This window comes from Bactrocera tryoni, chromosome 4 (genome assembly GCF_016617805.1).
Source record: "Bactrocera tryoni isolate S06 chromosome 4, CSIRO_BtryS06_freeze2, whole genome shotgun sequence".
Classification (NCBI taxonomy): domain Eukaryota; kingdom Metazoa; phylum Arthropoda; class Insecta; order Diptera; family Tephritidae; genus Bactrocera; species Bactrocera tryoni.
The window spans coordinates 2649896-2668122 of record NC_052502.1 but is presented as its reverse complement, the minus strand read 5'-3'; the positions used below and the strand labels follow the sequence as shown (position 1 = coordinate 2668122).

The 18227-nt window shown below is 43.6% G+C and overlaps 1 protein-coding gene across 4 annotated transcripts in view; it reads left to right on the top strand.

Annotated features, from left to right (window-relative positions):
• LOC120774914 (teneurin-a) overlaps positions 1-18227 on the top strand; it is a 226763-nt gene that overhangs the window by 155634 nt on the left and 52902 nt on the right. For all 4 annotated transcript variants that reach the window (XM_040104788.1, XM_040104787.1, XM_040104790.1 and 1 more), the window contains 4 exons: positions 7649-8881; positions 9342-9536; positions 10859-11068; positions 15448-15633. In XM_040104788.1, the coding sequence (XP_039960722.1) occupies positions 7649-8881; positions 9342-9536; positions 10859-11068; positions 15448-15633 (1824 nt within the window). The remainder of the gene's footprint in view (positions 1-7648; positions 8882-9341; positions 9537-10858; positions 11069-15447; positions 15634-18227) is intronic.

The following is an 18227-nucleotide window of genomic DNA, read 5'->3' as shown; positions in this document are numbered from 1 at the left end:
GTCGATTATTGTCGGAGAAAGATAGTTTTGGTTCACATATAAAGAAATATTTGACAATATTGAACTTGGTGTTTTCAAAGAATGGATCTATGCACTTAAACTTTTATTTAAAAAAATAAGAAATAGTATTAAAGTAATGCTCAAAGCTTATTTTTTTCTAAGTATGTTATTCTCTTTCCTATTTTCTAGTAAACTCACCTTTTCTGCTAGTCAATTCCATTTCAACCTTTATGTTGTTTGCTTGAACCCGCTTTTGCATTTTACCGCCGTTACAAGGCTCGATCTCTGCGAAGCGGTCACGTTCCATCTCCTCCCTTTCAAAAGTAACAAGAATGATAGTACTAGCGCCCGAACTGCGCTCAATGAGGAGCGATTGAATTGCCGAGTATAAAAAAATCCAACACCGTTAAATGTTAGACCCACAACGGGATAGCCCTTATTTTGCTTTGTCTATGGGCTTTGGCCGCGTTTGTCCTTAGAGCGCGCATATCTTCTATTATCCGAAACCTAAACAAACTTTACGGCGCTGTTTAGTAGTTTTGAAGTAGTTTTCAATAAAAATGTCAGAGGAAACTGTGAAATATCCGCTTTGGGTTCGGCCGTGCATTTACTGTGGGTGTTGTTGTGCGCTCATTTTTCATATCCTGTTGAGGCAGCGGGTCGTGTGCGCAATTTATGAGCAAAATACGCGAAAGTTTGAACGAAAAGCGATAAAATACTTAAATAACAAAACATTTTAAGGATACGAAAACAAAAAGCGCGAATGAAGCAGCGCGAAAATCCAAAGTATTCGAAGCTGCAGTTGGCCGGATTAAAGTTTAAGTATTCGCAATCTAAAGATGCATAGCGTTGTCAAGTTTGCAGGCGAATCCGGCAGCAGCCGGAAGCGACAGACCGCCCAGTAGCGCAGCGATGGAAAGGAGGTTCAGCTCCATTTCCACTTCGCCGCTGTGTGAGGTGTGAGCGTGCGGCCGGATTATTTGCCTTTGGAGGATTTGAATGCAAGCCGTCTATTGCCACTTTCCATTTTCAGCGGGAAATACGCCGGCGGCAACAAACAAATTATGCCTTTTTAAACTTTCTGACACCTAACTCCGACGGCGACTGATCAAACGCACCGAGCTCACTTCTCTCTCGCGCATTTGCACATTTTTGCTTCGCTTCATTCCTTTTGCACTCAAAATCAACAAACTTTAGTTGCGGCAGCAAAATGCAGCGCCAAAGACCGGCAGAGCTAATAAGTAGGATCATTTATTGTAATTATATTTCCACTTTGGCTGCAACTTCCACCACGTGCCGCTGAATACACACATACAAGGCGACACCGGCTTCGGCGAATACTACGAAGCGCGTCGCAGAAGTTTCAGTCCGCACGTCTTTCTTCGCCACACTAACGGGACTTGCAAGTTGTGGCTTTGCCGTACAGCCACTGTTCAAATTACATAATTTCTTTTTCTGGGATGGTCCAAAAGTGCACTGCATTGTGCCGATATTAGATTTTCTTGAAAGACTAGGCTTGAATACCAACAGCCAGTGAGCTACGTCTGTTATGGAGTCTCATAGCTTTGCATTTGCCGCATAGAACGCTGGTGGCGTTCACGAAATGTAATATTATAAAGCCTCTGTACTTCTCGGTTGCTGGAGAAGTATATTCCTTAAGGTTAATCGAAAACTTTGTGGAAGTTTCATGAAATATGTGTGATATATTTTGCTACGAAACCGGGTTTAATAAATAATAAAGTACAAAGTATTTGGTACCAGCTTCTAATTCTGTTTGTGAGGACTGTGTGAGTGAATCGTATCCCTGGTTTAGTGCCCTCTTTCACCGTTCACATAATTCAAAGGCCCATTGCCGTCACAACTACCGAGGTCAGATTTTAATATCGTTTAAGTACGTTTGTGCACGGCAACAGAATTAATAAAATTTTCAAATAAATCTAACAATAAGTAAATATTTATTTAAGCCTCTTCAAGCAGCTCTCGACTGCTCGTCAATGCTTTTCCTTCTGTCCCCCTTTAAAGGGAGCAAAAAGAGTACAGGAAAAATGTTAGACAGAGGTAAGCATAACAGAGTTGGAAAGGTAGGGCGAAGCGGAGGAAATCACGAAGCGTGTGCTTGTGTACAAACACACATGCAGTTGCCACAATTCAATGGAAGACTTGGCATTTTTTGTGGTTGCTTTGTAGCCGTCGTTGTTGTGTTTGTTTTCGCACAATATTTGCTTTGTGTTGCCCGCCCGCCTGCGTCCGCCTGCAGTTACCTTCGCACAGACAAGCAAATAAGGGTACGAAAACGAAAACATGCAGCTGGAAGTTCTGCTATTAGTCGGTGTAGCAGTGAGCTTTTCCATTGCCCCACTCCTGCCATCGTCTGACTGTTTGTATTTGTGCGCGTTCGAGCGTTTTAGTTTATTTACCGCCTTTGAGGAACTTTTTCTGCTGTCGCTTCTGGATGCGGGCCCAAAAGAGCGCTGCAGTTTTTAGTTTCGAGGTGTTACAATAACACAAAAACTGAAGAAAATAATTATATGTGTGCGTGTGTGCACTTAAGTGCCACGTCGACCCGCATTCCGTCCATGTGCACTCAAGCTGCCACGCACCGTTGTTTGTTTTTGTTTTTACTTTCGGCTCGCTTCTTCGCTTCCGACTGGAGTGGCGGCAGGGGAAATAAGTAACCCTACTAACCGCTCCTAATGTGTAGAAGAGGTAAGAGATGCCAAAGGTGCTGCGCATTAAACACCATCTCAATCGAGTGTGAATCTCTCCTATAAAAATAATCATAAAAATGACAAGCAAAACATAAAATTTTATTTGGCTCCATTTCCGAACGCATTAGTGTGTAAGCTAAGTGGGCGAAGCGCTTGTCCACATTAGCAGGGAGTGTTTGCGGAGGGTATGCCGCAGACAGAGCCGCTGCTATCGCTGCTAGAATCGCCTAAATTGATTTTCGAAATGCAAAACAGCATTAAAGGGAGACGAACGCCGAAGAAGGTGAACAGCCAGGCGGTTATAAAAACAAATGTTTTGGAAATGATTGCCCTCAGCAGAAACACACAAGCATGTCCATGAAACGTTATGCCAAAGGTACAGGGATTCTGAAACATTAGCTCCTCGATAAAAAGTAGAATCTGCCACAAATGCAGTGACAATGTTGCGATGGCATAGTGAGCGAAATGTTAGTGGAAAAAGAAAGAAAGAGAGCAGATCCATTTAACCAAGGCAAATTGCAATTCCACAGAAATGTAGAAGTTCGCAATTTTCAGGATGCCTCGCTGGAAATCCCATAGTTTAACACCCGCCTATTAAAAACTTTTAATATCGCGGTTCAATTTACTCAGGAACTTGGATCGTTTGATACTTTTACTAATTTCAATACAAATTATTCACAGAGCAAAATGACTGTAGTCTGAATGGGCTTCTGGCACTATGGCTTCTTCATGGGGCTACGAGCACCGATGTTTCTAAATTACTCGGCAATAAAGGATATTAAATTGAATAAAGAATATGCAAACATTGCAGACATGATTTGACATACATATAGATAATTATATATACCACACTTGTTTATGTATTTGTGTCTTTGTATTGGATTATAATGGATTATGAGGTCATCCATCATTCACTTAAAATTTCAATTAATCACACGCCTACCTGCACATACATACACACACGCGCGTGCGATGTGTTGGCGAAAAAACCGTTAAGCTTCGCATCATGTCAAGCGCCAAAACACGAGGTATGCATGTTGGCAAATACCGCCATTGTTAATAAACTAATAAAAAGCTTTCTCGCCGCATTTGCAATATAATTAGCATAATTATTAAATTATTTGCTGTTAGTGCGTGCATGCAAGCGTACATATGTGGCATCATATTGCAACACCCAGCTGGAAATTGTCTGCTTTGCCGTTGAACCCCATGTGCCGCGGATCAACATAGATTACCGTTATGAGTCCGTCGCTCGCGCTGCCATCCGTCAAAGGTGAAAGTGTCAAATTCTCATTACTCTCACATTTCTATTAGTAATGGCCGTTGCCCTTCATTCCCGCCTCTCGTTCAAACCTGATTTTCTATGCATTGTTGTGTTGTTCGGTGTGAGTCTGTGGCTGTGTCCGTGAATGTGCATATGTGGCGGTGTGGATATGTTTATAATCAGATTCTGTGCCGTTATGTTGTGAAATGTTTAAACTGCGCTGTGGAATTACTTTTGATTAATTTTAAATGCGATTTAGCTGGGCGCCGATGTCCCATGGGTCAAAACGCTGCAGTTGTTCCAAAAGCGCTGACATCGGCAAACACTTGACATTTCGGCTGAAGTGTCACTTCGCTTGTGAGCACATAATTTCATAATTAGGTGGGTGTTTGTGTTGAAGCCGCGTTAAATATTGGAAATTGACATCACTAAATTAATGAGTGGCTGTCATTAATTTGCGCTCCTAATGAGTTTGGCCAAACAGAGTGTACCGAAAGTGCTGCGATGGCACACTCTGCGCTGGTGCATTGGAGAGGGCTTTGCCGTCAGTTCCATATTTAACCACAAACTCTATTGACGTGCCCAAGAAAGTTTATCCTTTCACTTTTATCAACGCTCATGCCAGCTGCACTCAGAAAGGGCCAATGGAAGATATTTTTGGTCAATATCGATAATTTATCAACTACCGCTGCCTTTGTGGTGGCGAATGGGAATGTGTAAAGCCATGTGTGTAAAAATAGGTCAATAGACCAGCCCCAACTGCGCGCCTTGTAATTGAACACCCATCGTTAAGAAATTAAAAGCACTGAACCATTAAGCTAACAAGTTTCCAAGTAAAGTGGGGATTGTTTAATCTGAAACGACGTAGCAGTGGCGTGCGGAAATACCTTTGAAGAGGGATTCGGCAATCCCCCCTTTGCAGGAATGCGTGCAATTCAGTGCGCTATAGCAGTACCGTTAACCCCTCGATATGTAACGGCCATGATTTCATTTATGCGCCCGAAGGTATGCTATTTGCGTCGCCAGTAACGGCACAATTACCGCCAAAATGTCATCAAAGCCTAGCTGGCATGTAGCATAAACGCAGCACGAGCTTGTTCTGCGCTGTAGACGATTGTGTTTGTGATAGGCTTTTCTGTCATGTGGGCAGACGCACATACATATATGTGTGGTTTTGCCAACAATTCATTGTTTCTGTGCGCCATTGTAATGGTTTTATTGGTATTGCTATTGGGCTGTCAATTAAAATTGATTATATTTAGTGGTTTGCATTGGGTTTTGTTTACAGGCGTTGCTTATTTAATTTACCACACAATCAACAAAAACTACCCCACGGCGGAGCGGGAGCGAGTAAGCCTGCTCACGGCTGCTTAAGTGCGTAATGACACTCCTTTTGGTTGGCGTCATTACTTATTTATTTATTCGCTTTATTCTCCCACTTTTTCTTGCTTAAGGAGACGGTTGTGCGGTTCTAATGATGTCGCGTTGCCGGCGACAGATTGAATGGATGGTTCGGTTTCCCCTAACTTCCTTGCGGCCGACCGAAGCAGAACTTCACACATCCACAGAAATCAATGCAGTTCCTTAAGAATTCGCTAAAAGGATATATCGATAGCCATTAGTTCTGCGTATAAACACGCATATAGTGTTCTGTTTGTGTGCTTGAGACGCTTCTGCAATTGATATTCCGAGAACAGCAGTCCGGGTGTTTGTTTGGCCTGAGTTTTGCTTTGTTCCTGCAGAGCACGAGTAATTAGTATTTCAAGCATTAAACGCCATTAAAGTTGCCTTCATAAGTATTATTGTAAGGCCTAAATAACCTCCGGGGTTAGGGTGGGAAGACTTGAAGAGGCCAACCCCACTTAGCTGATGCACATCGTAGTCGCTGTCGACTTGCCTTACGTAAGCGGACTCCACTGTCACAACTGGCTTTGCTTAGTGAAAATTAGGCTCACCATCATCGTCGATGGATTACCGAGAAGCTGATTCCAAGCATGATATAAATAATGTCAGACCAGCAGACTTCAAGAAGTATTTGATGCCGTTAGTCGGGCCGTGGGCGTATGGAAGCATGTGTCGGTTGTGGCAATTCGCATCGATTTCGTTGATCGCTCTTTGAAAGTGAAAACTGTGCCGCGCTTTTAAGCAGCTCAGTCGCCGGTTGTCATTAAACAGCAATTTTTCAATCAACGAGTCTTAGCGGCCGTCCAACAGCTCAGCTCGTCTGGTAAGCCGAAATGCAAGCCAGTACACCAGGGGAAAGGGAAAATACGGAAATGAAATTCTAAAACAATGCGAAGACATCACAGGAATAATATTTGTGTTCACTTTCGTTCACAAATAGACGGGCAAACACACTTGTATGTTGTCGCTATTGTTGCACAATGTCTTCCCAAGCCCTCGAGCTGTCGAAATGAAATATTTATTTTTGCCAAACTAAAATAAACAGAGAAACTGTGGCAGTGGCACACTCACGCACACATCCGCGCACACTTGATATCTTATTTAAATTTGTCTGACAACCGAACACAAATCGAAGAAACGAAGAGCAAACAGGGCACTCGCAGTTTTGGCAACGCCAATAAGGGCAGATGGCGCGGAATCTGCGATTAGTTCGCTCCTCTTGAAATTTAAAGCCTTCAAAGAAACATCTTTTGTACATAAATTACGAAATCACTTTCAATAAATCGTTTAATCGAAAAGTGAGCAGCTAGCGTTAGAGCTTGGCAGAAGATAAGCCGGCGCTTCCCTAGGTATGCAAAGCGAATTCGGATGAAGTAACAAACGGTCGATGGAAGGCGAGGATGTAATGGAAAATCGAAATCCCAAGATATTTGTTCAGCAATTTTTTTGCGAGGGCCGAAGAGAAGAAATAAAAGAGCGGCTGCTAAACGGCAAAAGCTGCCTCAGCACGAAATTTGTGATTTACGAGTGCGGTCCGCCAGCACGTGGTGGCAATAAGATGCAAGTGCCCATATGTGCCAGCATGTCCATTTCACAATAAATTTTGCACACAAATTTGTAGGCGCCGCTCATATTCTGCATGGTTGAAGTGGAAGACTGCAACTTTAGATCGGCCAAGCAATAATTTATGCTTAAGTAATCGATTTCCCTCGAAAGTCCGCGTAGCGTCGCATCCCACCGTCCAGTCTCTGACAACGCTGCTGGAGTTTCGGCTTTTTCTACGTTCAGTCGAGCATTCTCATAAATTCGTTTGAAGGCGAAAGCATTTCAGCACTTTGTGGCCATCTAACATGAATTGTGGCATAAAAGCCTGCTCTACGGCGATGCCGTTATTCGTGTCTATTTTATTAGCAAAATTTCACTGTGTCCTTATGGCTGGAGGAAAGGCCTAGGCCCTGGCTATTTTGTGAATTACTTCCTGCTCTTGCTAGAGACACTTAAAGCCGGTACGTGTTGGTATTCGCCTTCATGTGAGGCAGCATTTTTGGCATTTACGAGGTTGTTAGACGGAACTGGTGTGGAAAATTGTCCGTAGAACTTTGCCGTCATTTGCGAGTCGGCAGACAAATAAAATCTTCACAAACGAGTTTAGAGTTCACTGATTGTCTGGTTAATCCAATTTTACTTCTTGCCTTCCATCTGCGCTTGATAGAAACATCTAAAACTGAAAGAATAAAATTAATTAACATATTTTTGAACATTCTCATTGCAGCCGTGAGTTCGATGAAGCCCAACATGGACACTACCAATTGCATCCTAGTCCAAGATGTCAAGTCGCAACCACATGACCTACACGGTAACACGAAGGCGAGCGGAAACAACGTTAATGGTGGCCAGGTGCCGACGGCATTCCCAACAGAGGAATCGATACAAACGAGCACTTCGGACCACAGTGGTACTAGCACTGGCTATGGCGCCATGCAGAACTCCGCGCCGTCGCTGCAGCTGCAACAGCAGCAACAATTGCTGCTGCAACAACCGAACGCTAATAATCATCAGCAGAGCCTAGCCGGCGTACCACTAGATGCTACCTCCCATCTTCAGGACCAATCGTACACGGCGCAACAACAGCAATCGGCTCAGCATCAACAGCAACTGTTGAAGTGGCCGCAGGTTGTGGAGCTGAAAGATTTTAATGAATTCTACCACGCCAACATTCCGCCATACCAATTTTGGAACTTGGAGTTCCGCAACAAGCATCCAGCCTTCATTCGCTTCAATTTCACGCTACCGTGGGGCGCAAGCTTTGCGGTCTATTCGCGCCGCAATGTGGCACCGTCTGTGACGCAACACGATTTTGTCGAGTTCATCAAAGGCGGGCGCCTGGACAGTCATTTACGCCACAAGCGAGCTGCTCAGTGGCGTAATGAAAGCGGCCAGGGTTTCAAAGATATCAATACAGACATAGAATTGATGAGTAACGGTGACGGTGACGGCGCTGAGGATATTGATGAAAAACTCCAACACGTTTCACATGAATCCGATAGAGCAAACCGTTTGCCTGGATTTTATGCGGACGCAGATGATTCGTTGGATGAAATCACTGAAAATGACGATTATTATGAAGGTGAATACGATGTAGAAACGCCACTGGACATCGCCAAGCACTATGCGCAGAGACACATGATTCCACAACACCAACTTTATAAGCGTTCGGCTATGGGCATGGGTGGAGCTGGCGGTGTGGCCGATGGCATGGGTGGACTACCGGCGCTGGACTTGGATACAATGATGGTCAATGTGTCTCTGCTGCAGTACCTGGACACAGGCTTGTGGTTCATCTCCGTTTACAATGACGAGCTGGTTGCCCACTCAGTAACTCTGGTGGTCGAGGAGGCGGAGGGAGTGAGCACAACATGCCCAAACGATTGCTCGGGACGCGGCAGCTGCTACCTTGGCAAATGTGACTGCATCGATGGCTACCAGGGTACAGACTGTTCGAAAAGTAAGTATACTACACGAACCAACATTCGACAAACCTTCGCCTTCAAACACGACGATTTTAGCTGCCACAGTTCACACAATAACAGAACTGGGCAGAACTCGATAAGATATTGAACCAAAACAATCAATTATGAAATTCTGTGCAAAAAAAAAAACTTAAACGCCCATGATATATTAATAATGTTCCCATTTTTTCTGTGTTTTTGTTAAAAAGGTTCAAAAAAGTCAAAGGGTTCATATTTCGGAATATTTTCTTTTTTTTACTGAAAAAGGTGTTTTGGTTCAAAAGCAGAAAAAATATCGATTTTGGCAAATATTGTTATAAAGTCTGACATTTCTACCTTAAACGATTAGGAATAATTTAAAGAGCACCAAAAGTGTGTTAGGGGAATATCGGAGTTTCAATAGATTAAAAGAAGCCAGAATGACATATTTTCTCATTTTTCTCTCCTTTCCACCAGGTGTCTGCCCAGTGCTGTGCTCCGCTCACGGCCATTACGGTGGTGGCATATGCCACTGCGAGGAAGGATGGAAAGGCTCCGAGTGCGACATCCCCGTAGGCGAGTGTGAGGTGCCGAACTGCTCCAGCCACGGACGCTGCATAGAAGGGGAATGCCACTGCGAACGAGGATGGAAGGGACCATTTTGCGATCAACGTAAGTTAACTCGATGTGGAGCTGTTCCCTACAGCCACCAACATACCACACATGCACACGCCCTTACCTCAGCTTCAGACTCATTGAGTTACCTGGCGTGCTCGGTCTGTGTGAATGCATGTGCGTGTTTGTGCATGTGGGTGGATGTTCTGCTAACCGGAGTTTACAAGTTCCTAAAAGCAAACAGACAGACGAGTAAACAAGCAATCAGCAAACAAACGGATAGGCGGACAGACTGACTGACGAACGAACCGAACCAGCAAGCAAAGCCAGCTCGTACATCTGGAGAGTTGCAACGAGCGACCAGCGCCTGACATGCCTGAGCGACCCCTCTTACCCCACTACCACCAGTCAAACTGGTTCAACATGACGTGCGCTTAAAGTGAACACACTGCAGGTTTTCTGCGGCAAAAACAGCAACAGGATGCAAGGAAAAACCAGCAGAATGAAAGTTGGTGTTCACACTGACTTCGAAGAAAATTTAAGAACTTTTATTATGGCCATTTTGAAGTGGCAGATCAACAAACTGACAGTTGCAAGTTTGCATAAACACATGGACCTGTGAACGTATACACCGTTATGCGAGCGCTAGGTAAAACATGGCACACAAATTGCACTTCCTTTCGATTGCTGCTGGCGCGCTGCAAGTCGGGATGGCTCGATAAAACTTTCTTGCGAACTAGTTGTAAATAAATTTCTCAGTAGTCTAATACGTTCGATTTTCGATACTCTCCCCGGCATGGTTTTTGATTGCCGCTCTTCAAAATTACTAAGGCAATAAATAAATTTCAAAAGCAATTATTGCAGTGCCACACCTTTCACGAATTTATATGTGCCATCGAAAGGATAAATCTGCTGCATTTGCAAACGCATTTTCCGACTCAAATAAACGGATCCAATAAAGCGCAATACAAATTCTAAACGGAACTGCAGACAATATGCAGCTGCTACTGCCCACAGCGATTTTTCCAATAAATAATCGATAAAACAGATAGGCAACGCACATGCTCGGCCGAGGACACACATTCACGGAGCGAACGAGAGAAGAGCCCGTGGAATCTAGGTGGCCTGTGCACAGCAATGCCAATTACTGCAGCACGAACAAACAAACGAACGTTCGGACTTTAGAACCCCACTGCATTCTCTTTTAATAACCACTTTTCTACGTGTCTAACATGCTAATCGGTTTTTCTTGTTTCTCCCACTTCTTTTACATGTTTACCACGTCTCCATGTTGCCCATTCATCGCTAACTCCTTTGCCCATTACCTGCTCCACGTGTGCTTTTGTTGGCGCCGCATTCGTGATTTCTTTGGCGTCCAGATGACTGTCTTGATCCACTGTGCTCTGGCCACGGAACCTGTGTGGCCGGCCAATGCTACTGCAAGGCCGGCTGGCAGGGCGAGGACTGCGGCACCATCGATCAGCAGGTGTACCAATGCCTGCCCGGCTGCTCCGAACACGGCACCTACGATCTGGAAACAGGCCAATGTGTCTGCGAACGTCATTGGACCGGACCCGATTGCTCGCAAGGTAAGTGCACGATTTATTAATTCCAGTTAACCACAAGTGCGTGCGTGAACTTGCAACAATATGTCTCCTGTCCTAAGTTGACCCCAATTCCCGTCAATGTAAGCTAATATGTGCGTATGTATGTCGGCGAGAAATCAGTTGGAATATTTAATTCATTTCACTAGAACTAGTTGCTCGCATTGCAGTTTTAGTTAGTCGAATCTTTTATTTATTTATTTCTTGCCTAGTTGAATTATTATTCAGAGAGGCCATAATTCAAACATGAAATATGCATGTATTGATTAATAGCTACATATTGCTATGTGCAACGTGTGCCTGTGTGCAACCGAAGTATCAACGAAACATAGAGGATTGCGGCACAAAAGAGTTTCATTTCAATATCGTCCTTGAACTCAATACCCAAAATGTTGAATATTGCATGTGTGTGTATTGGAGAGTTGTGTGTGAATGAAACTCGCTTTGTTCTTCAACGAGCGGCTCGAACAAACATTGGTGAATCAAAGAAAATGCAAAACTAATAATACATTTAAAAACAATCAGGCGAAAATAAACACAAATGCAACTGACCTACAAGTAAAATAATTGCGTACATAGAGAATTGCAGGTGGAAACCCGTTAGGGAATAGTTTTGGATTGGGCTGAGCAACTCTTTCTCATGCAAAATCCGAATGCGGATTGGTATTTTGGCATTATACAACCGAAGGCCGGTTCGGTTCTTCAGAGAGGCTGTGGGGTTGTGGTGAATTTAGAAGTTTGATTTCTTCCATGCTATCTTGCCTACACATAAAACATATATACACACGTGTGTTCTGACTTCGATGTGGAAGTGCTAGTCTCCTTGTAACTATGTGAGAAGACACTTCAACAGGACGCTCTGCACGAATTGACAACTGTCGCTCAACATCACTTGCATGCTCACAAAGGCACACATCAAGTGAATAACAACAGAATTAATAGCTTAATGCGATGCAACTTCTACCAACCCACTCAAATTGTCTTCGTCGAAGGTAGTGGCGAATGTACACGACAAAAGACGCCCTCGTCTCAGGGCGATTTGCTTCGCACGGCAGAATTGCATTTGTATACCGGTGCGCATGAGTAATATCCCATTCGACACATAAATATTGAATGAGCCGAGCAGTCCTTCCTTACTTGCATGCATATTTAATAATCAAAAGTTTAATTTATGGAATTCTGATTCAATTTACGCTCCAGCGATTTCTCCGAAGTAAAGTAAATACCCAAACAATTTGCCATGGACAAATAAGCCCTGGCCTATTTACATGTCCCCACATACATCAGTTTAACTACCTGACTCTAATATCTAATCTGAGTATCTTTCAGCGACTCTTTGGGCTCGCCCAGCAATGCGGCAACCTGATACAACAATAACAACCTAATTGAATCGGTTTTGATTGCCAATGTTGCACATGCAACAAATAAATGATAAATAGCATGAATACTTGCAGCGTTTCCGTAATAATTTAGAATTTAAATAAAATTTATTAGCAAATGACAGTTTAGGCTGAACCAAGTAGACATGTCCCTAACTGTATTATTGAAAAGGCGCTCATAAACCGAAATATTATAAACACCTATTTTATATTGCGCACACTTTTCCATCCCACATTCGCCTGCCGTTAGTTCAATGAGTGTGCGACACCTTGTGAAACATTCGATGTTTAATGGTTTTAAAAGCGCTTCAAAGGCGAACACATTGCGCGCTATTCCACTTCTTTCTAACGGGAGGATTAATCTGTTTTTTCACACTTGGAACTCTCATTAAAACTCAATGGCACCCATCAGCGAAGACCTGAAGAGACCGGTATGGCAGCGCTGCAATACAGAAAAATCAGTGCCAAGCGAAAGTTCTTTACAATATTCAATTGCAAAGGCGTTTCCGTACTGGTACTCAACTATACACCCTCCACTCAAGGCCAGCAGCAAGGCCAGCTATTGTGCTAAAGTTGTCTTACCTTTTTAATATTTGTTCAATATCATCGATTTCAATGGAGTCCATGTAGGAAGAATGATTAAGTGGTCGCTCACACACACATGCAAAGCTCACCCGAAGAGCTCCGACTCATACAGCGTTGTGGGCGGCCAGCAAACTCTGCGCTCCCGTTGTGCCTCAGCTGTCGCTGTGTATAATTCGAAAATTGTATCAGATGCCCGAAAGTAAATGTACAGGTGTTCATCGCTGAGTTAACAGTGCAGTGGAGGCTGCCGCAAAGAATGATATCCTTGACCTCATTTCTGAATTGAATACATCCACTAGCCTTTGCGAAGTCAGCACCGTGTGGGCACTACACGGATGAGGTGAGCTTTTGTACGCGTTGTAAATAAAAAAGCTCCAATTTCAATTGGATTGCTAAACAGGTCGTTTGAACGGATTTACCCATTTCTTCCTTGTGATTGTCGGAGCTCTTTCGGAGTGTAAAACTTCACAGAATGACAAATTACGGTCTGTCCGCCTTGCAAGTAGCAGGGATCGAAAATTTATTCCTTTAAAAATATTGCCTCAGGTCTATACTTTGACTTCAGCATGGATAGTTTTTACAAGTATTATTTTGTTAAGTATTTTGAGGCTGAAGGCAAGAAGAAGATATCCTCAGTTAGCTTCTTAAGAAAAAACGTATAAGGCAGTCAAATAAAGACTCATAAACACTTCTATTATTGTTATCTCTATCGCTTAAAGCCCGTCTCTTGGTTCACTTCGCCATATTTTTTACCACAAATGCCACAGCAAAGACTATGTGTCATCATCAAAGCTTTCTTATATTATTAGGGGTGATCATTTTAATATGGCAACTCCATTTGCTTGCTTTCAGGAGTTTTGTCACCTCAATAACAAACCCCCTCACAACTGCAAGCGCCACACCTGGCTAAGTAGTTGTAGCAGCCCATCTCTTTGGCTGTCAGCCAGACTGTCTAAATGGCTTCCTTATCATTTGTAGTCAGCAACTCATCGCAAAGTACTTGCAATATGCGCAGCCCAGGCCCGCGATATCTATTGCCATGGCGAGCTCGTCGAGCTCGGCGTCTACTCTCAGCCCCTGGCTCCATGCTGCTTCGAGTCGGGCTCACGTGCTGCATCAGCAACTCATCGGCATACGCAAAGTAAATATGTGGCTGCCAGAATTCGCAATTGCTTGGGTTTAACGGGACGTGTGCTGTGGCGTGAATAGCAAAAGCAATGAGTGAGTAGGCGACGTGACTGCGCTAAAAGTCTGCGAGACAGAGACTAGTGGATACAATGAAAAGCGATGTATGCAATTGGTTACCCGGCGTTTGCATAACCGAATGGATTTGCATAGTTGCAGCAACCGCACGGGTTAATGTCCTTCCGATGTACAAGAGAGGCGGAGGGAGGCATTTGCAAAACTCGCGCATCAGAGTTCTTTAGAAGTGGTGTATAGTTGCCATCGGCTAAATGTAAGCAGAAGCAGAAATGTTCCCGAAAGGATTAGCCTTAATAAACACTGTACTTACTGCACGACAATCACCAGCACCAAACCCCTCATTTCCACCTTTGCTTATTACGCACGACTTATTGAGGCCTTTGTGATTTCGCACTTGATATTGCCTGCTCGATTCACCATTGAACAGACTGATATGAAATTCAAGACTAGCAGATTGGATATACAAACATATATGTATATGCACATTTATGCAGACACAAAAAAAAATTTGCAAAATTTAGGACCACCCTACGACGAACCATTGTGCCAGAAAGATGTGCAGTCCAAACATGTGTTTCGATCGATACGAAGTTGATGGTTTATTAAAGCCAGCACACATACATTTTGCATGAATGTATAGATATGTATCATCTTGAGGCGCTCCACAGCCACGGTGAATGCAGCGACAAAGTCTATCAATTTCACTTTACTCACAGTTCAGCTTCATTTTGCGAACTCCTCCAGTCTGCTTTCCTGCGCGCCATCATTTATCATTTAGAACAAAGCGCAGTTGCTTTCCAAACCACTCTGAGATGAGGGCTGAGGTGTGTGCGTGAAATGGGTGAAGTGCATCCGCTGATAGGGCTACACGCCGAAAAACTGTAAAAATCGAAACAAAACTCACAAGCTTATTGAACGCCACCGGCAAACGGTCACATCTGGCGGACTGTCGTCGAGTTTAGTTAGTAACTCAGACTCCACTCTGACTTCATGGAGAATTTGGATGCTCGTGAATGTGAATATGAGCAAATGCGATTTATACTTGTTCAATTCTTTTACGAGCCCCAAGTAAAGCATTTCTGATTTGTCTTGCTGCGTGATTGGATTTAATCTTTGGATTCGTGCTTACTCTTATTGATATATCTTACTTTCTTTACAAATAATATTAATGTCTATTTTGTACTCGTATCTTTGCAGCTGTCTGCAGTTTGGACTGCGGTCCCAACGGCGTCTGTGAGTCGAGCAAGTGCCGCTGTAATCCCGGCTGGACTGGCAACCTCTGCGATCAGCTACCTTGCGACGCCAGATGCTCGGAACACGGACAGTGCAAAAATGGCACCTGCGTGTGCTCGCAGGGCTGGAATGGACGCCACTGCACGCTCCGTAAGTATTGAACCCACTTTGTAGTGATCCCTATTTGAGTGAATGGAAGTCGGTGGAACTATAAGCTTGGAGGGGTGTGGGTGTGCATTTATTGCGCAATTGCTGAGCTTCAAATTACGACTATAACCAGCCGCACGACTGCAGTTGGACTGCACTCGAGTCGTGGTGAACTGGCGGTGGCGAGTAATGGTTAATTATCGGCGGGAGTTGTCGTTGCGGTCTGCCATTTCCGCTGCTTAAATTGAAAGGAAACAACTAGCGAAATACTATGTGGCAGGGCACACAAACGCCGAGTGCCCGTTATGAAGCCAAGCGTTAATTAACGCCAATTAAGCCAAATTTAGTACAATAAAACGCACCTTGTAACGCCCCACCCATGGGATTTTCGCCGGCTCACACACACAGCTACGCGTATAAGTACACGCGCCGGCGCCAACGAATGCCAAGGAAGTGGAAAACATTTCCGTTCTATTAATTCTGCGTTTTCATTTGCGGGTGTGAGCGCCTTTGTGCTCGTTAATGTGTGAATGTATTGTGGTCGGACGAAATAACAAAAGGTCTGTAATCATAATCGATGGACCGTAGCACAATGTCCCTTACAAAGGATTTTACTGCCCATTTAGTGGCCTTTATCACCAGAAGCGGCAGGCGGAAGCGAAAGCTTCTGCCATCACACGAAACTGCCAAAGTGCACAGGTAGCCTAGAAGGACGAACGTCTTGGTGTTCAGTTTTCGATTATTCACAAAAAATGCACTTCTTAATAGTGAAAATTGTCACGGATATTCTCGACACAGTTCGGCGATTGTGGACCATAGTTTAAAGCGGATTCAGTCACTTAATTTACAGCGGATAATTTTAATTGTTCTGGACAACTTAATGATCTCTTTTCATAAATACTTAATACTTACCTTAGAAGCGGGACCTACAAAATGGGATAAAATAGAGGTAAACAGCACAGTTTAGCCTCTGCTTATAAAGAGTTCATATCTTTGGAATTGAGACTAAAGTTGCGTAATGGTGAATTGGTTATAAGTTTTTAATTTAATTAATTTCTGACAATGAAATGTGTATACATTATAATATATATACAATATGTTAAAGCGACTTAAGTCGACTTAGGCTTAGATGTTAACTTTGACCCTTTATCTCATTCGTATCGCTTTTATTATGCAAATGTTAGGATTAAAGTCACTTTTGGGTCCCAAATAAGTCGGTTAGAATACCTCTTCTTCGTAGCTTTCAATTTTAAATCAACTTAGACTACTTTAACATAAGTTCAAAGTGTTTCCATATATTCATATATATATATATATATATATATATATGTATATAGTGCGCAGATATAGTAGGCATAATGAAAATCTGCCAGAAATAGTTGTTGGTAAAACTGTGAAGAGTCTTCAAAGTGGTTAATTTTTCCTGCAATTGATGGACTTGTGCCGGTGCTTGCGAACAGTGCTGAAAGCAGCGAGTACTGCACGTTCTAACGCGGAAGCAATTATCCCTTTCCCTAGGTTTTAGACTTTTCTAGACGGGAATTCATTCAATTATTTGCTGTTCCCTTTGTAAGGGTTCTTCGCCAAGTTTTAGGATTTGCAACGCCGTCGGCCACTACTCGGCCAGATTGAAAGCATGTGGTGCATTGGGCGGCGGTTGCGGCTCTTGTGTGAAGCGTATTCGGCGTCGCAACCAGCGGTACATCCAGAACAGAATGTCGTAGGCAACAAAGACGGCGATGTACACGGCGCAGAGCAGCAGAAAGGCAAAAACGCAGTACGTCAACATATCGATGATGTGCGCAGAAACAATCAACTTTCAGCCATCAACAGCCGACCTGAACACCCGAGACCATACACTTTATGCATGCAGGTAGGCACTTGTGTGAGTGGCCGCGAAACCGCCGCGTTTGCAAAGCACTTAATAACTTCCCGAAAGCTCCCCTGCAACGAAGTTGAATTGCTTGACTCTTTCTATTTTGCTTTTACTTTGACTTTTTCCAAAAAAGTGACAACCGACAAAAAATCACGTGATGGCAAGCTCAGAAATTCATTTGGAAAAAGGTAGGCAAAAACACGGGTTTTATTAATAAAAACACCCATGAACCCACTGAACCACCCCCTTTGCCACAGTCAGGAAGAGGTAAGGTGCAGCAATAGTTTAGCTTCACTAAGGATGCCCTTCCTCGAGGCGCCACTACCCGGCATCATACCTACAAAGGCTTCGGCGAATTTGGTCTGCAGCAGACTACAACTTTGATAACTTCGCTGCCCCTGGTGACATCGCTGTTGGCGTAACTTCAAGATGGCGGCCGGCAGCCTTTTTGTCACTATCTAATATCCTGTCGTGACTGTCAAAATGTAAGCAAAAAGCTGGCTCATTCCAAACTCCCTGTTGTTTTCGCTGTTCTTATCTGCGTCGTAAATGTCACTGCAAGCATAAAGTGAAACTCAGCGGAGACACGACAGCACCGCGCGAGGTCGAAAGCTGTTAGCGGCAGCTGAGTGGTAAATACCGTTTGTATATGTGTGTGTGTGTGCATGTTGTGCGTGTAATATGTACACATTTATTGATCTTAAATTGATTTTGCTTTGGC